Source organism: Bubalus kerabau, chromosome 10 (assembly GCF_029407905.1).
Source record: "Bubalus kerabau isolate K-KA32 ecotype Philippines breed swamp buffalo chromosome 10, PCC_UOA_SB_1v2, whole genome shotgun sequence".
NCBI lineage: Eukaryota > Metazoa > Chordata > Mammalia > Artiodactyla > Bovidae > Bubalus > Bubalus kerabau.
This window is the reverse complement of record NC_073633.1, coordinates 87,679,540-87,700,033: the sequence shown is the minus strand read 5'-3', so window position 1 is coordinate 87,700,033 and position 20,494 is coordinate 87,679,540. Positions and strand designations below refer to the sequence as shown.

Genomic DNA, 20,494 nt, shown 5'->3' with positions numbered 1-20,494 from the left:
GGAGCAGCCGTGAAGAGATACCCCACACCCAAGGTAAGAGAAACCCAAATAAGACGGTAGGTGTTGCAAGAGGGCATCAGAAGGCAGACACACTGAAACCATACTCACAGAAAACTAGTCAATCTAATCACACTAGGACCACAGCCTTGTCTAACTCAATGAAACTAAGCCATGCTCGTGGGGCAACCCAAGATGGGCGGGTCATGGTGGAGAGATCTGACAGAATGTGGTCCACTGGAGAAGGGAATGGCAAACCACTTCAGTATTCTTGCCTTGAGAACCCCATGAACAGTATGAAAAGGCAAAATGATAGGATACTGAAAGAGGAACTCCCCACGTCAGTAGGTGCCCAATATGCTACTGGAGATCAGTGGAGAAATAACTCCAGAAAGAATGAAGGGATGGAGCCAAAGCAAAAAGAATACCCAGCTGTGGATGTGACTGGTGATAGAAGCAAGGTCCCATGCTGTAAAGAGCAATATTGCATAGGAACCTGGAATGTCAGGTCCATGAATCAAGGCAAATTGGAAGTGGCCAAACAAGAGATGGCAAGAGTGAATGTCGACATTCTAGGAATCAGCGAACTGAAATGGACTGGAATGGGTGAATTTAACTCAGATGACCTTTATATCTACTACAAAACCACCATATGAACCAGCAATCCCACTCCTAGGCATATACCCTGAGGAAACTAAAATTGAAAAATACACATGTATCCCACTGATCATTGCAACACTATTTACAATAGCTAGAAAATGGAAGCAACCTAGATGTCCATCAACAGATGAATGGATAAAGCAGCTATGGTACATATACACAATGGAATATTAGCCATAAAAAGGAACACATTTGAGTCAGTTCTAATGAGGTGGATGAACCCAGAACCTACTATACAGAGTGAAGTAAGTCAGAACGAGAAAGATAAGTATATTTCTCTATATTCTAATGGATATATACGGAATCCAGATAAATGGTACTGAAGAATTTATTTACAGGGCAACAATGGAGAAATAGACATAGAGAATAGACTTATGGACATGAGGATAGGGAAGGAGAGGGTAAGACATAAGGAACACCAGTAACATGAAAACTTACATTACCACATGTAAAATAGATAGTCAACAGAATTTACTGTGTGGCTCAGGAAACTCAAACAGGGGCTCTGTATCAACCTAGAAGGGTGGGATGGGGAGGGAGATGGGAGGGAGATTCAAAAGGGAGGGGATATACGTATACCTATGGCTGATTCATGTTGAGGTTTTGTCAGAAAACAACAAAATTCTGTAAAGCAATTATCCTTCAATAAAAAATAAATAACTTAAAAAAAAAGATCCTGAAGGTGGGAAAGATTGAAGGCAATAGGAGAAGGGGGCGGCAGAGGATGAGATGGTTAGATAGCATCACCGACTCAATGGACATGAATTTGAGCAAACTCCAGGAGATAGTGGAGGACAGAGGAGACTGACGTGCTGCAGTCCATGGTGTTGCAAAGAGTCAGACAGGACTTAGCAACCAAACAACAACACCCTTGCACCTGAAATGACCAAGAAAAAAATATATTGAGTTACTGGATACTAATCTCTGGGCAAAGGGAAACAACTGAGGTAGCCCTGTAAGAGTTTCCAGGCCATAGTATAAGGAAGAGGAATGCAGGAGCCTAGCGACCTCCAGGTTGGGAAGATGTCTGGGAAGGTCAAGGTGGCTAGAGTTTTGTAGGGCACAGTGCCAAGAAGGAGATAGCTACACAGAGAGCAAGCTCTGGAGACTGGCAGAAGGTCCCTTTTTTGAGTTCAGCAGATTACTTATCAGTACATGAGCCAAGGCCAAGGAAAAAAGCAACAGAAAAATGCAGAAAAGAATGGAAAGTTCTGTGATTGGCTACAGTGCTCAAAAGAATACTGTCTCAAAAGAATACTTAATGGGGAAAAATATAGCCCCAGTCTAAAGGCTGCTTTGGTCCCTCCTAAGAAAGCTTAAAAGTAAACCCTGAAAAGATCTAATTGTCCCCAAGGAATTTAATTGTCACAGAACAAAGTTCAAAAATATTTATAGGAGGCTTCCTTGGTGGTCCAGTGGTTGAGAATCTGTCTGCCAAGGTAGCGGACAGGGACATTAGTATGATCCCTGGTCTGGGAAGATCCCACATGTTGTGGGGCAACTGAGCCCGTGAGCCACAACTGAGCCGGCTTGCCCTGGAGTTGCAACAACTGAACCTCTGCACTCTGGTCTGTGCTCTGCAATAAAAGAAGGCACCACATGAGAGACCTGTGCACTATAACTAGAGAGTAGCCTCCACTTGCTGCAATTAGAGAAAGCCCATGTGCAGCAATGAAGACCCAGTGCCGCCAAATAAATTTTTAAAGACCTCCAGGTCTTTAAAAAATTGTATTTAGGGATTTCCCTGGTGGCCCAGTGGTTAAGACTTTGCCTTCTAATGCAGGGGGTCAGGGTTCAATCCCTGGTCTGGGAGCTAAGATCCCACATGCCTCATGGCCAAAAAACTAAAACATAAAACATAAGCAATATTGTAACAAGTTCAATAGAGACTTTAAAAATGGTCCCCTCATTCAAGGTAAGGAGCAGCGGCTACACTTTGCAGGAGCAGCCGTGAACAGATACCCCACACCCAAGGTAAGAGAAACCCAAGTAAGACGGTAGGTGTTGCAAGAGGGCATCAGAAGGCAGACACACTGAAACCATACTCACAGAAAACTAGTCAATCTAATCACACTAGGACCACAGCCTTGTCTAACTCAATGAAACTAAGCCATGCCCGTGGGGCAACCCAAGATGGGCGGGTCATGGTGGAGAGATCTGACAGAATGTGGTCCACTGGAGAAGGGAATGGCAAACCACTTCAGTATTCTTGCCTTGAGAACCCCATGAACAGTATGAAAAGGCAAAATGATAGGATACTGAAAGAGGAACTCCCCACGTCAGTAGGTGCCCAATATGCTACTGGAGATCAGTGGAGAAATAACTCCAGAAAGAATGAAGGGATGGAGCCAAAGCAAAAAGAATACCCAGCTGTGGATGTGACTGGTGATAGAAGCAAGGTCCCATGCTGTAAAGAGCAATATTGCATAGGAACCTGGAATGTCAGGTCCATGAATCAAGGCAAATTGGAAGTGGCCAAACAAGAGATGGCAAGAGTGAATGTCGACATTCTAGGAATCAGCAAACTGAAATGGACTGGAATGGGTGAATTTAACTCAGATGACCATTATATCTACTACTGCGGGCAGGAATCCCTCAGAAGAAATGGAGTAGCCATCATGGTCAACAAAAGAGTCCGAAATGCAGTACTTGGATGCAATCTCAAAAACGACTGAATGATCTCTGTTCGTTTCCAAGGCAAACCATTCAATATCACAGTAATCCAAGTCTATGCCCCAACCAGTAACACTGAAGAAGCTGAAGTTGAATGATTCTATGAAGACCTACAAGACCTTTTAGAACTAACACCCAAAAAAGATGTCCTTTTCATTTTAGGGGACTGGAATGCAAAAGTAGGAAGTCAAGAAGCACCTGGAGTAACATGCAAATTTGGCCTTGGAATATGGAATGAAGCAGGGCAAAGACTAATAGAGTTTTGCCAAGGAAATGCACTGGTCATAACAAACACCCTCTTCCAACAACACAAGAGAAGACTCTACATATGGACATCACTAGATGGTCAACACCAAAATCAGACTGATTATATTCTTTGCAGCCAAAGATGGAGAAGCTCTATACAGTCAGCAAAAACAAGACTGGGAGCTGACTGGTTTAGATCAGCCAAATTCAGACTGAAATTGAAGAAAGTAGGGAAAACTACTAGACCATTCAGGTATGACCTAAATCAAATCTCTTATGATTATACAGTGGAAGTGAGAAATAGATTTAAGGGCCTAGATCTGATAGATAGACTGCCTGATGAACTATGGAATGAAGTTCGTGACACTGTACAGGAGACAGGGATCAAGACCATCCCCAAGGAAAAGAAATGCAAAAAAGCAAAATGACTGTCTGGGGAGGCCTTACAAATAGCTGTGAAAAGAAGAGAAGCGAAAAGCAAAGCAGAAAAGGAAAGATATAAGCATCTGAATGCAGAGTTCCAAAGAATAGCAAGAAGAGATAAGAAAGCCTTCCTCAGCGATCAATGCAAAGAAATAGAGGAAAACAACAGAATGGGAAAGACTAGAGATCTCTTCAAGGGAATTAGGGATACCAAGGGAACATTTCATGCAAAGATGGGCTCGATAAAGGACAGAAATGGTATGGACCTATCAGAAGCAGAAGATATTAACAAGAGGTGGCAAGAATACACAGAAGAACTGTACAAAAAAGATCTTCATGACCCAGATAATCACAATGGTGTGATCACTGACCTAGAGCCAGACATCCTGGAATGTGAAGTCAAGTGGGCCTTAGAAAGCATCACTACGAACAAAGCTAGTGGAGGTGATGGAATTCCAGTGGAGCTATTCCAAATCCTGAAAGGTGATGCTGTGAAAGTGCTGCACTCAATACGCCAGCAAATTTGGAAAACTCAGCAGTGGCCACAGGACTGGAAAAGGTCAGTTTTCATTCCAATCCCAAAGAAAGGCAATGCCAAAGAATGCTCAACTACTGCACAATTGCACTCATCCCACAACGCTAGTAAAGTAATGCTCAAAATTCTCTAAGCCAGGTTTCAGGAATACGTGAACCATGAACTTCCTGATGTTCAAGCTGGTTTTAGAAAAGGCAGAGGAACCAGAGATCAAATATCCAACATCGGCTGGATCATGGAAAAAGCAAGAGAGTTCCAGAAAAACATCTATTTCTGCTTTATTGACTATGCCAAAGCCTTTGACTGTGTGGATCACAATAAACTGTGGAAAATGCTGAAAGAGATGGGAATACCAGACCACCTGATCTGTCTCTTGAGAAATTTGTACGCAGGTCGGGAAGCAACAGTTAGAACTGGACATGGAACAACAGACTGGTTCCAAATAGGAAAAGGAGTATGTCAAGGCTGTATATTGTCACCCTGCTTATTTAACTTCTATGCAGAGTACATCATGAGAAACGCTGGACTGGAAGAAACACAAACTGAAATCAAGATTGCCCGGAGAAATATCAATCACCTCAGATATGCAGATGACGCCACCCTTATGGCAGAAAGTGAAGAGGAACTCAAAAGCCTCTTGATGAAAGTGAAAGTGGAGAGTGAAAAAGTTGGCTTAAAGTTCAGCATTCAGAAAATGAAGATCATGGCATCTGGTCCCATCACTTCATGGGAAATAGAAGGGGAAACAGTGGAAACAGTGTCAGACTTTATTTTTTGGGGCTCCAAAATCACTGCAGATGGTGACTGCAGCCATGAAATTAAAAGACGCTTACTCCTTGGAAGGAAAGTTATGATCAACCTAGATGGCATATTCAAAAGCAGAGACATTACTTTGCCAACAAAGGTCCGTGTTGTCAAGGGTATGGTTTTTCCTGTGGTCATGCATGGATGTGAGAGTTGGACTGTGAAGAAGGCTGAGCGGGGAAGAATTGATGCTTTTGAACTGTGGTGTTGGAGAAGACTCTTGAGAGTCCCTTGGACTGCAAGGAGATCCAACCAGTCCATTCTGAAGGAGATCAGCCCTGGGATTTCTTTGGAAGGAATGATGCTAAAGCTGAAACTCCAGTACTTTGGCCACCTCATGCGAAGAGTTGACTCATTGGAAAAGAGTCTGATGCTGGGAGGGATTGGGGGCAGGAGGAGAAGGGGACGACAGAGGATGAGATGGCTGGATGGCATCACTGACTCGATGGACGTGAGTCTGGGTGAACTCCGGGAGTTGGTGATGTACAGGGAGGCCTGGTGTGCCACGATTCATGGGGTCGCAGAGAATCGGACACGACTGAGCGACTGAACTGACATTAAAAAAAAACAACTTGAAGAAAAAAATATTTATAGGAATACAAAAATATCCAGCCTCATCAAGGCAAAATTCACAAAGTCTAGCACTCAATCAAAAATTGTCAGGCATGCAAAAGTAGGAGGAAGATAGAACCCACAATTAGAAAAATAATCAATCACTCAATCAAAATTGACCCAGAAATGATACAGATGTTAGAATCAGTCAACAAGGATATTGAAAGAGTTATTATAACTGTATTCCATACATTCAAAAAGACAGGGGAATGATAGGGTGCTAAGTAGAGACATGGAAGGTCTATATAAAAGACACAAATTAAACCTCAAGAGATTAAAAAAGAAAAAAATGGACTGTCTGAGAATAGAAAAAAATACACTGGATGAGATTAATGCATAAGAGAAAAAATAAATAAATGATCTAAAAATATATCAACAGAAATTACACAAAATTAAACACAGAGACTAAGACTGAAAAAAAAAACCTCACAGAGCATCAGTAGTCATAAAACAACTTTAGGCATCCTAATATAAATGTAATTTATATTACATTTAATTGGTGTTCCCCCACAAAGGGAAGGAGGAAAATAGAAAAACATTTTGAGAAAACAATAAGTGAAATATTCCCAAATCTGATGAAAATGATACACACCTAGGGATTCAAGCAGCTCAATGAATTCCAAGAACAAGAAACATGAAGAAAACAGCATAAACTGCTTAAACTAGTGATGAAGAGAAAAATCTTAAAAATGAGCCAGTGGGGGGGAGGGGTGGGACCACATTTTTATGTGACACATACCGGTATATGGTATTTTATTGCACTTTGCTTTACTGTGCTTTGCAGATACTTTGTTTTTTTAATCTGAAGGCTTGTGGCAACCTTGTTTCAAGCAAGTCTATTGGCACCATTTTTTCTAATAGCACTTGCTCACTTTATGTCCCTGGGTCACATTTTGGTAATTTTCAAAATATTTCAAACCGTCCACAGGCAAAAAGATTATGACTCGCTGAAGGCTCAGATGATGACTAGCATTTTTTAAGCAATAAAGTATTTTTAAATTAAGTAATGTACATCATCACATTTTTTACATAATGTAATCACACACTTGATATGTTGTTTAGTTGCCCAGTTGTGTCCAGCTCTTTGTGACCCCGTGGATTGAAGCACGCCAGGCCTCCCTGTCCCTCACCATCTCCTGAAGTTTGCCCGAGTTCACAGCCACTGCATTGGTGATTCCATCCAGCCATCTCATCCTTTGACCACCCTCTTCTTCTTCTGCTCTCAATGTTTCCCAGCATCAGGGATTTTTTCCAATGAGTCAGCCATTTGCATCACATGTCCAAGATACTGGTCATCTGATGCAAACAGCCTAAAAGGGCACTTAGTAAAATGTAAACATAATATTTACAACTGTTTGGGAAACCAAACAATTCGTGTGACTTGCTTTACTGTGATATTTGCTTTATCGTGGTTGTCTGCCATATCTCTGAGGTGTGCCTTTATTATTTGTACAGAACAGCAAAGATAAGAATGACTACAGACATCTCATCAGAAACAATGCAAGCCAGAAGAAGTGTAGCCGCATTGCTAATGTACTCAAAGGAAAAAAAAATTGGTTTGACCATAGTAGCTCTATTTTGTTATAGTTGGAGAAGGCATGTGTCTTATATCCTCAACGGAATTAGAAATTCTCAGACTGGTTGCTAACACTAAGAAAGATGAAAGAAAACTACGGTCATTTAAGAAGCAGGAAGCAAAGTCAAGCTGAGAAGAATCCTTGCAGTCTAGTGTTCCAGGTGGTTTTAATGAGTTAATCCAGGGCCACACTTACAAAAAACATTATTTCAAGCTCTTTAGAAGACCGGTACAGCTATTATATGAAAGATTATTTCCTCTAAGAATACATATAATGAGAGAAGGTGGAAAGAATGAGTTTTTATTTTTGTACAACATGCAACTCAGAAAACTATCTGAGCGCCGAAGAACTGATGCTTTTGAACTGTGGTGTTGGAGAAGACTCTTGAGAGTCCCTTGGACTGCAAGGAGATCCAACCAGTCCATTCTGAAGGAGATCAGCCCTGGGATTTCTTTGGAAGGAATGATGCTAAAGCTGAAACTCCAGTACTTTGGCCACCTCATGCGAAGAGTTGACTCATTGGAAAAGAGTCTGATGCTGGGAGGGATTGGGGGCAGGAGGAGAAGGGGACGACAGAGGATGAGATGGCTGGATGGCATCACTGACTCGATGGACGTGAGTCTGAGTGAACTCCGGGAGTTGGTGATGGACAGGGAGGCCTGGCGTGCTGCGATTCATGGGGTCGCAGAGAATCGGACACGACTGAGCGACTGATCTGATCTGATGGGGGGAAAATGTCTGAAGGCAACTTTATTAACATTCAAGTGAGGGTACAACAATCTAGAGTCAGCAAACCTTTCTGTTTTAACTAACTTCCCTGGGAAGAGGCTCTTCCAGACATAACTCAGAAAACAGAATGCATGGTTCTAAGGAGGTAGGGATAACATTGTTCAACTCAAAAAAACGGGAGCATGAAGGAATTATCTTTCCTGACAATTTTCTTCTAAAGGGGACTACAATAGTAGACTATAAGCCATAATGACCTAGGGATAGAAAGCTCTCAGAAGAGACTGGAGATACCCAAGTTTGGAGGTAAACCTTTTGAATATGACTTATTAGGAATTAAAAGAATGACTTCCTTGAGCTATTATATATCCATGACCTCAGCAATAATCTCTAAGAGATTATGTACTCCTTAAATTTAGAAAGAATGGAGCCTGTTTCTGAGTGGGAAGACAATGAGCTCCTAGCCCAGACGACCACAGTTAAACAAAACAAAAGTAACCAATATAGTCTAAGCCAGAGAAAGGCTATTTGAATAATACGATCACTCCCTGTCTCCTGTTGCCCCAAGAAATAAGTCCAAGGATTTGAGAGTGGCATGCAAAGCATTTTAAGTATTATTTCATTTATGGGGAAAAAAAAAAAACAAAAAACCACACAAACTGCATGTTATGTGTTTCAAAGAAGAGACGGTAAGCTTTGAGGTCCTTTATTTCCAGACATTGTCCACTGACCCTTTTTCTGAGCTCTTATGAGGTTATTTTATTCTATTTAAAAATATGCTACTCTGCTCAGTATCTACTATGCATCCAATATAAAAGCTCAAAGGTCACTGTTTGGAGGGGAATTATAGGATGCTCCCTTTCTTATTGATGAAGTAAAGAGAAATGGGCTGATATGATGGAGTGCCTTATTCTAATGGGCTAGCTGTAAAAGAAGGTATTAGACTTAAAAGTCCATCAGCGTGTACACCCCAGACCACAATAAAGGCAGTGGTTGTCAAACCGGCTCCCTATGCTCCATGATACAGAATAATCCTGTACATAGCATACAATGGTTCAACTACACAAGACTTTTGCTTGGGAAGCAATAGTGATAGAGGAGTTAGCTTTTGGAATCACAGGCCTTGGTACTGTGGTTATGGTACATGGGCTCTAATCAGAAGGAGCAACACTGCCACACGAGCCATGAGACCTAGCAGGAAACCAGTAGTTGGAGAAGTCTACAACTCACCTTTCCTTTAGGATAAGACAAGTTGTTCTGAAGTGTGGATTAGGAACCACCTGAAGTACAATCACCCAGCATGATACAGATTTTGGGTTCCCAGCCTAGACTTACAGAATTAGAATCTCACAGGCAAGGCCCAGGAACCTGTGTTTTTACTCATTCTTACATCACTTTTATCCATGTTAACATTTTAAAGTCAATAATCTAGATGAATACTGTCCAGTACGGTAGTCATTATCCTATATGAGTTATTAAATTTAAATCAATTAAAATTAAATAAAACTTAAAAATTCATTTCCTTAGTCATGCTGACTACATTTCAAGTGTCTCATAATCCACCATATGTGGGGGGTTAGTAGTTATGATACTGGAACAACACAGAATGTTCCCATCATTGCGGAAGATTCTATTAACACTGGTCTAGACTTTGGATTTGGGACAAAGATATTCAATTATCCGTAAGTTTGGTACGTGTGTTTGAGGACTGGGGGCTGGAGGTGCTCCAAAATGCAGTCTTTAAGAAGGTTCTGCATGTGATCTACAACCTCTATGCATGTGCATGCAGAGGCGGGGGCGGTGCTATTTAGACAGCGAGGCTGTGGCACTGCAGGTAAGAGAACGAGGGAGGCTGCTCTTTCTCATCTGCTCTCATAGAGCTGGTGTGGCCCAACCATTATGAACCACACACGTCCTCTTATGCAGGTAGTCTGAAAGAAGAAAATCTAGAAAAACTGACATAATAACAAATAGAGGTATTTTCTCCTCTCTGGAAAAACAGACTCAAAGAGTTATAAACGAAACAAAGAAACCCCTACCTTTGCTCTTTGGGAAGAGCTATACTCTACCCAGCTGAGGTAAATCACCCACCTTTGCTCTTTGGGAAAAGCTGTACTCTATCCAGCTGAGGTAAATCACCCACCTTTGCTCTTTGGGAAAAGCTGTACTCTATCCAGCTGAGGTAAATCACCCACCTTTGCTCTTCGGGAACAGCTGCACTCTATCCAGCTGAGGTAAATCACCCACCTTTGCTCTTCGGGAAGAGCAGCACTCCATCCAGCTGAGGTAAATCACCCACCTTTGCTCTTTGGGAAAAGCTGTACTCTATCCAGCTGAAGTAAATCACCCACCTTTGCTCTTCGGGAACAGCTGCACTCTATCCAGCTGAGGTAAATCACCCACCTTTGCTCTTCGGGAAGAGCAGTACTCTATCCATGTGAGGTAAATCACCTACCTTTGCTCTTCGGGAACAGCTGCACTCTATCCAGCTGAGGTAAATCACCCACCTTTGCTCTTCGGGAAGAGCAGTACTCTATCCAGCTGAGGTAAATCACACAGAAACTCTCCCTGGATATGCCTGCCAGTCGATGGTCATAGTCTTCATCAATGTTTGGATTAAATGTTGGATCCACATCAACATAATTTCGATCTGCACACAGACGCAGTCCTTCCTGCATTGTCTCATTAGCTAGCCATTCCTCTAGTTTAGAAGAGGTTGTAACATAATAAATGATACCCTAATGAGAAAAAAGATTAAAAAAAAAAAAACCTCAGGCTAAATCACAATCTGAATTAACACCAATATCTCATTAAATTGTTTATACTGATAATATGAATCAAAGTAACATTAGTTTACTAACTTTAAAATAGTCTAAAAACAATTCCAATCTACTGAATTTACGATCTTTTAAGAGAGGTGAAAAACCTTTACTGTGGTGCATTTATTTTGAGAAATTTCTCACAGAACTATTAAGCTATCTTGTGATCCTATGTCAACTTATAAAAATATAATAAATAAAGCAATAGAAACACATATTTAGAGATAGGAAAGGCCACACACACACACGTCATTAATAAAAAATGTTGTAAATTCAATCTCTTTTAGCTTCCTGAGGTTGGGTTTAACCATATATTAATTAAACAGAAGATTCAGACTTCAATCCAACCAATCAATGCAAATAAGTTGGTACACATAAGTAGTAACACATGAATCATGAAGATTTAGCAAATGTTTTCCTCTTGAAAAGGCTGGCTTTGCCTATAAACCTCTAGCGATAACCATGTTGTATATCTGTGAACTTTTTAGCAAAAAAACAGAATACCTGTGCAGTAAAAACTAACCTTGCTCAAAGGGAGGTTTGGCCTTTGCACTTGGGTTCTGGGAGTTCAACTCTAATCCCCTGCAATGTCCTGTCTCATAAGAGAATCTTTATTTACCTGGAGGCTTAGAACCATGAACTCTAGAGGATCTGGAGATTAAGGCTGGTGATGTGGATGGTCGAGCAAGTCTAAATGATTGTGTGTCAATAAAAACTCTGCACACTGAGGCTCAAGTGAGCACCCTTGGCTGGCAACACTCTGAAGATATTGCCTCAGTTGTTTCTGGGAGGAATAAACATTGTCTGCACAAGTCCACTGGGAAAGGACAATTTCAAGTTCACGCCTTAGGGTCTCTAGACTCTGCCCTACGTGCTTCTTTCCTGGGCAGACTGTACTCTGTATCCTTCCACTGTAATACACTCTAACCACGAGGATGATGGCTTTGCTGAGTTCTGAGGGTTCTTCTAGCAAATTAATGAACCCGACTGTGGTCTCAGAGACCCTGAAATTCCAGTTGGTGTCAAATGTGATGGTATTTTGGGGGACCTCCCAAATGATACAATACTTTCATTCAGATTTCTGAAAGCAGTGGTTAACAGCAAGGGCTAAGGAGTCAGTCAAACCTAGGTTCTAAATCCATGATTTCACTTGCTAGTTAGAGGACTGTGACCAAGTTAACTTTTGATCCATAACTTGTTTATTTGTAGAACAGGAATGTAATATTCCTTTAGAGAATTAGCTAAGAGATACACAGGCGTATGTATACATGCATGCATGTGTGCGTGTATTCTTTAATACAGTGCCTACAAGAGATGTGCTACAGATAATAGTTTTTATTAATGATATTAATGAACAAATGTAGTATGTTCCACTGAAGAAAGAAACGGCAAGATCTTCATAGGTATAATTTACTAACTGTATTGGATACTAGAAAATTTCTATTGCTATGAAAAAGCAAAACACAATTTAAAACAACTATATATATATATATATATATATATATATATATTTTTTTTTTTTTTTTTTAAAGAAGAGACTCTGACACCAGAAGCTCTAAAGAGGCACATACCCTTACCTTGACATAGTAAGTGGTGAGTACTTTCCGAAGATCAAAGACTTGAAGCATAGAAGCAGCACTATTGTCAGTGATGCTATAACCCTCCAGAATATACTTGGTGACTATCACTTCCCAAGCTAGCCAGCGCTGGCTAAATGCAGCGTTAAATGAAAGCACATGAGGAATATGGCCAGGTTCACAACAGCAAAATCCTTCATCTTCCTCAACACCTTCAGTAATGGCCTCCACTTCCCGTTGTTGACAGTAAGTACCTTAGAGAAACAGAGAAAGAGAAAAAGTTCTTATAGCAAATGGGTAAAACATGAAGTGGAAAAAAGAATGCTTCAAAGATATGAGAAACTTTGAAATAAAAACACATTTAGTTTATAGCAATTGAGAATATGTGTTGGATCTGCTTTAGACTGTCCATTAACAAACTGCCGGACACTCCTGAAGAGAAGCATAGAAGCTTGGCCAAGCTAATGACCTATATCATTTAGCACTCCAGTTCAGTTCAGTCGCTCAGTTGTGTCCGACTCTTTGTGACCCCATCTTCTGCAGAATCAGAATGTGCACCAGCACATTTGGGTCTAAGAATTTGTGAAATAAAAACAGAAAGTCGGGTTAAATAAAGAATTAGAGCCACAGCCATCTATGCCAACAAAATATCATCCATCACATTAATGTTAATTTTTATTTTGTTCTGTGGTCTTGCTTTCATTTAATCTGTAAATTCTTTACATTATACAAGGACTACAGAGTGATAATAGCTAATTTTAAAGCTATATATTAAAGCTGAGAAGTGAGTGAAGTCACTAAGTTGTGTCCGACTCTTTGGGACCCCATGAACTGTAGCCTACCAGGTTCCTCTGTCCATGGGATTTTCCAGGCAAGAAAACCTACTGGAGTGGGTTGCCATTTCCTTCTCCAGGATATATTAAAGTTACATATAACAAAAATAAGTGGGACGTTATAATACCTTTTTTATTTTAAACAGAACATATACAACATGTATATTTGAAAAACTACTCTGAGAAAAAAACATGTCATGAAATTTAGCCCCACTTGGTGATGGTGGTAGTGGTGTATGATGAATGATAAGACTGAAGAGGTAAGCTTGGCCAAGCTAATGACCTATATCATTTAGCACTCCAGTTCAGTTCAGTCGCTCAGTTGTGTCCGACTCTTTGTGACCCCATGAATCGCAGCACGCCAGGCCTCCCTGTCCATCACCAACTCCCGGAGTCCATCCAAACCCATGTCCATCGTGTCGGTGCTGCCATCCAACCATCTAATCCTCTGTTGTCCCCTTCTCCTCCTGCCCTCAATCTTTCTGAGAACCAGGGTCTTTTCAAATGAGTCAGCTCTCCGCATCAGGTGGCCAAAGTATTGGAGTTTCAGCTTCAACATCAGTCCTTCCAATGAACACCCAGGACTGATCTCCCTTAGGATGGACTGGTTGGATCTCCTTGCAGTCCAAGGGACACTCAAGAGCCTTCTCCAACACCAAAGTTCAAAAGCATCAATTCTTCGGCGCTCAGCTTCCTTTATAGTCCAACTCTCACATCCATTCATGACTACTGGAAAAACCATAGCCTTGACTAGACAGACCTTTGTTGGTAAAGTAATGTCTCTGCTTTTGAATATGCTGTCTAGGTTGGTCATAACTTTCCTTCCAAGGAGTAAGCATCTTTTAATTTCATGGCTGCAATCACCATCTGCAGTGATTTTGGAGGTGCAATAAATAAAGTCAGTCACTGTTTCCACTGTTTCCCCATCTATTTGCCATGAAGGGATGGGACCAGATGCCATGATCTTCGTTTTCTGAATGTTGAGCTTTAAGCCAACTTTTTCACTGTCCTCTTTCACTTTCATCAAGAGGCTCTTTAGTTCTTCTTCACTTTCTGCCACAAGGGTGGTATCATCTGCATATATGAGGTTATTGATATTTCTCCCAGCAATCTTGATTCCAGCTTGTGTTTTCTCCAGTCCAGCATTTCTCATGATGTACTCTACATATAAGTTAAATAAGCAGGGTGACAATATACAGCCTTGACATACTACTTTTCCTATTTGGAACCAGTCTGTTGTTCCATGTCCAGTTCCAACTGTTGCTTCCTGACCTGCATACAGGTTTCTCAAGAGGCAGGTCAGGTGTGCTATGAGAGGTGCTGGATATACAATGATAAACAAAGCAGATAGGATTCCTGTCCTTGAGGAGTTTATAATCTACAGCAAAGGTTTACAAAATACACCCCTGGGCCAAATTCAAGCTAACAGTGGTTTTGGTATTTTTAAAAGGTTTTTTAACAGAAAAATCAAAGAACATACAAAAGAGAATATGCATGGGTACAAAAGCCTACACTATTAACTATCTTGGCTCTTTCCAGAAAAAGCCTGCCAACCCCTGGGCTACAGAAGAAATAAACTAAAAACAAATAAACACAAACAAATATAAAATTAGAATTCTAATAGTTATTCTAATTATTAAAGATAATTAAGAAACTAGAGGTGGAAGATTAGTGGGAGGAGAGGAGATGGCTGGTAGTTTCTGGGGAAAAGGAGAGTGATAAGAAGGTCTTAGTAAAGAATTCAGCATAGCTAGGACACTGAAGGAAGGCCAGTGTGGCTAGAGTGGATGAGAAGGGTGCTAATAAAGTAAGCTGGAGAAACTGGAAGAGGACAGATCTTGCAGCTGCTGTAGGACATGTTAAAGAGTTTGATTTCTACTTTAAACACAATAAAAAACCACTGAAAATTTTAACCACGGAAAGGACGTAACTGAATTTGCCATAAGAAAAAGAATCACTATAGCTGAATAAAGAATTACAGGGGCCTCTTGCTACTGAAACTCAACATGAGTTCAGAAAATAACATGGGGCTTCCCTGGTGGCTCAGATGGTAAAGAATCTGCCTGTCATGTGGGAGATCTGGGTTTGATCCCTGGGTCAGGAAGATCCCCTGGAGAAGGGAATGGCTACTCACTTCAGTACTTTGGCCTGGAGAATTCGATGGAAAGAGGAGCCTGGCAGGCTACATTTCAGGGGGTTGCAAAGAGTTGGACATGACTGAATGACTAACATTTTCACTTTCAGAAAGTTAACGAGTACTGCATTCCCAAAATGATTTGAGTTGTTTTTAATGAGAGTTTGGATGGAAAAGATTTATCCAAAATTTTATTTGAATCTATTTGGTACCGGAGAGTAAGGTTGGGAGAGTGAAATTTTGGATCGATTTTTGATTTGGAGCATTTCTGACCAATCTGATGGAATGAGCAGTAAGAAGGACTCCTTTCCAATTCACACACACAGAAATGCTGGATAAAATAGCCTCCCCACAAAATATTTGTTAAAGAAAAAGTTAAAAAAGCAAAGGTGAAATCTTCAGGTGCCAGCAATTTAAAAAGAAAGTGAAGTTACAGCAGTGGTATCTGCAGTGGTGAGGGGGTGCCAACTTTTGGATGAGATCAACTGCATTCAATTTGAACAGCAGTGGGTTAAGATCCTAGAAGAGATGGAATTAAGGTTCTGAGCTTCTGATGGAGAGTCAGGAACAAATCATAAGACAATAGGACATTTTGAAAGAGAGAGAGAGGATGGATTACAAATAAATAGCAAATATTAACATTTACTACCCTGAGAGTTACACAAGTAAAATCTTAATTTCTGATGAATGCAGTAACTTTAGAAAAGCACTTGCTTCATTAACAAAGATATTACATAAAAAAGGTGCAAACTTTCTGATTCAATACTATGGCAAAAATAAAGCTATAGGGTACAGGTCTGATTTGATCCTCTATTTAGACAAATGCTTTGACAAATGCTTTATTTCCTGTTTCAAGTTAAAAATACCTATGGTACTTCTTAGAATAGATCAAAACACTGCTTGAATGCTTTCTCTAAGAACTTTCCAGTCCAAATGTTCCCTAGGTTGGATACATGTGCACTAATAGGACTCCTTCAATTCCTATGAAATAAGTTTTCATTTCTGCTTACAAGACATTCACTTTATAGCAGTTGATAACATCAAGCTCATATGTTTCTGAATGCACAATTTTCTGTGTAAAAATAGCTTCATTTGTCAGTATACAAATTTGTTGAGGGCTGGCGGGGGAAGAGGGAATAACTGCTTAATGGATGTGAGGTTTTATTTGGGGATGATGAAAATGCTTTGGAACTAGACAGAGGTGGTGGTTGTGCAATATCATGAATGCACTTAAATGCCACTGATTTGTTCACTTTAAAATTGATGTTATGTGAATTTCATCTCAATTAAAAAAAACTGTTGCAGACAATGGCATGGCAACCACATGAAAGTAACTCAGCTAATCTCTGCCTCTAATGAACATATGCGCTAATCACAGAGAGACAAACAAGAGGGCAAGCACAGAACAGAAATTCACCATCACCAGGAAAACAAGTGTATTATACACTAAGATACTACCTTTACATACCGAGCATATTGCAAAAAATTGTTCTCTGAATGTGAAATTTGGAAAAAAACTAGTAATTACTCTTTAATAGGTTTTCTCCTTCCACAATTCCAAAGGCTAAAGATCTTATAACTTTCTATTGGAGATGTAAACACATAAAACTTAGATGTCACAGGAGTACATTATAGAAATTAAAGGTTAATAACTTACCTCTGAATTCAAGTCCCCGCAGCTGGAAAGTCACCAGCCCATTTCCAATCTCTATAAGATGGACTAACGCATTGAGGTAGTCAGAGGCGAGAATGAAACAGTCCCCAGTACTATAGTTTCCCCACCGTCCTAGGAGCAAGTCACCACATAGACTGTGTTGTAGGGATCGGGTTAAATGCTCATAAAAGATGGAATTCAGATTGTTGTCATCTGATCCTATAAGAAGGGATTAAAAAATGTTAAATTATTTTAAGTCCCCTTTATATCTACAAATAAGATTATTAAAAGTATTAAAACTAATTTCCAGTTAGGGTTATATCTATATTTAACAAGGAGGACAATATTTAGATATCCATAGACTTTCTACATAAAAATGAAACAAAGGACAATGGGAAAATTTCTCAGAGTTAGAAGTCACATAACCTCTCTAAATCTCTGGTTCCCATTCATAAAATGCAAGAATTGGATTAGATAAGATCTTAGATAAGATCTAAGGTCATTTCCACCTCTTTAGCAGACCATGATCTTTTTTATCACTGCTCAATTAACTTTATAATTAAAACCGTGTAAGAGAAATGAAAAAGATAAAAGCGATTTAAAACCACAAGATAAAAAGTTAGTTTCATTTTGATAAACTAACTTTTATCAAACTATTTTGATAAAATGAAAGTTTCTCAGTCGTGTCCAACTCTGCAACCCATGGACTATACAGTCCATGGAATTCTCTAGGCCAGAGTACTAGAGTGGGTAGCCTTTCCCTTCTCCAGGGGATCTTCCAAACCCAGGGATCGAACCCAGGTCTCCCGCATGGCAGGCGGATTCTTTATCAGCTGAGCCACAAGGGAAGCCCAAGAATACTGGAGTGGGTAGCCTATCCCTTCTCCAGGGGATCTTCCCAATCCAGGGATCGAACCCAGGCCTCCTGCAATGCAGGCAAATTCTTAGCCAACTGAGCTATCAGGGAAGCCCAACAATGGTAAAAGAAGGGAGTTAAGTAATATGCTGCTGAGGCTGCTAAGTCGCTTCAGTTGTGTCTGACTCTGTGCGACCCCATAGATGGCCTCCCATCAGTGATATGAGATCTGGACAAACAAGACAGTCCAAAACAAAAAGTTGGTCACTTAAAAACAAAACAAAAAACAACTGTATATTGAGATGTCTAATATTAGTTTAACAGAAATAAACCATATATATAGTAACAGCAACAAGGAACCAGAAAAATTCATTAGTCATCCTTTAAGAAAAAAAATTATGATAAAACATCACCCAATAAATGAGATGCCTGTCTTCAAAAGTAGTGCATCCAAAGCAATAATCTGTAAATGGGTGCCCAAAGTATAGAACTAAAGAATGGCAATATATACTAAGCTAAATGCTTATTTTAAACTCAGCTTAACTAAATAACAAAATAAAAAGGAAAGCCTAGGCTCAAGCTTCAATAAAACAGTTATATCTGATGCTCTGTCTGCTCATTATGTAAGTGTGCATATTACTTCAGGACGTGGGTCTTTGTGATACGCAGGAAGGCAACATTCCAAGCCCCTTCCAAGGACATATTGGAGTTGAGACAGCTGTTTCATCCACCAGAACATGATAAACAGTCATTAATATCAAATAAGTAGTCCTCCTTAATCCAATTTTATAATTATGAATCAATCTGATTACTATAATTTAGTTTCTCAAGCAGAGTACTTGAGTAATCTGTGAGTCAATGAAAACAAATATTCCAGTCTATGGGGAGCCATATTTCTTTTAGTAGATTAATACACTGATATTCCAGTTGATACATTAATCTTTTATGGCTGGGACAATGAGACTCACTCTTTCTGTGCCAGAATATAGGTAATAGGTAGGCCCATAGGCCCAAAGTTTAGATAATGGTAATGATCTGTCTGTTCAGTCACTCAGTTATGTAATGAGACCAGCAAGATCTCACCCAATGAAGTCTTACCTTGAGTGGCTATTTGGCTCCTATAGAGGACCTCTCTGTATACAATAAGCTAAATGAAATTACATTAACACTTATCTAAACATCTGGGGAGGCAGAGAAGCAAACATATTAATAAGTAAAGTTCAGACTACATACTCTTCAATACCCCTCAGCAGTTTTACTTTCACCGTGCTCTACTTTTTTAACCTATGTAAGAACAACCTTTAAATGGCAGTTTTTATGCTTATCAGCATTCTTAAAATGCATTTTATAAAAGATGAGTATATAAATTTTAGATACTCTAGTTCACATGTACTTTGCTGAAGTAAAAGAATGCAAAGGATATTTAGTTAATAAAAAAAATGACCTCTGGATGCCACAGAGGATTCCCAGCAAGTTGGCAGTGAAGTACAAATATAACAAATTCCTTAGACTTGCTTCTTTACTCAAAAATAGGGCTATTACCTGGATTTCTATCAAGCTGGGAAGCTAATCTGGTATTTGAATGATCCACTCGTTTTGTGCTGAAAAGGGCAAAACAAAACATCTTTAGTATGCTTTTTTATATTAAAGAAGCCTAATAATTAAAAGTGAGAAAACTATACAATACAGATGCAATAAATATTACTTTATGAAAATGTCTGAGAAAAATCTGTTTAGTAACATATTGATAAAGTTCTCCAATAGAACAATTTTAGGGTAAGGATTTATTTTTTACTCTTCTACCTCTATCATACATAAACACATATTTTTTCTTAGCTGATTTTTAACTGAACAGTGTATAGAAATACAGTAATGAGTTTAATGTAAAAATTTTGATTAGGTTGAAAAAATGTATACTGTACAGTTCCTAAAAATACTCAGTGCATGAAACATTCCTTGTAAAGGAAATATTAATGTCCATGGGACAATGTTCATTAAAATAGTGGTTTCCAAAATGTGGTCCCCAGAACCTGGAGCATGAGACTCAAGATCTTTTCAGGGAGTTTTCCAAATCAAAACCATTTTCATAATAGTACTGAACTGGTATTTGCTTTGTTTTTTTCCCCACTGTGTTGACAACTGCCCTGAGGGTGCAAAAACAATGGTGGATAAGACTGCTGATGCTTTAACATGAATCAAGGCAGTGGCACCAAACTGTACTATTTTTCACTGCTACCTATGCACAAGAAAAAACAAATAAAAATTCAGTTTCCCTTAAAAATGTCCTTAATGAAGCAACAAAAATATTAATTTTATTAAATTGCAGTCCCTCAGTACAGGTCTTTTTCATATCGTGTGTGATACAATA

The 20,494-nt window shown here is 39.6% G+C and overlaps 1 protein-coding gene across 5 annotated transcripts in view; it reads right to left on the bottom strand.

Annotated features, from left to right (window-relative positions):
* The window catches only part of PCNX1 (pecanex 1), a 188,358-nt gene that overhangs the window by 28,101 nt on the left and 139,763 nt on the right, over positions 1 to 20,494 (bottom strand). For all 5 annotated transcript variants that reach the window (XM_055538492.1, XM_055538494.1, XM_055538493.1 and 2 more), the window contains 4 exons: positions 19,669 to 19,727; positions 17,274 to 17,489; positions 12,650 to 12,903; positions 10,761 to 10,991 (listed from right to left, as the gene is read on the bottom strand). In XM_055538492.1, the coding sequence (XP_055394467.1) occupies positions 10,761 to 10,991; positions 12,650 to 12,903; positions 17,274 to 17,489; positions 19,669 to 19,727 (760 nt within the window). The remainder of the gene's footprint in view (positions 1 to 10,760; positions 10,992 to 12,649; positions 12,904 to 17,273; positions 17,490 to 19,668; positions 19,728 to 20,494) is intronic.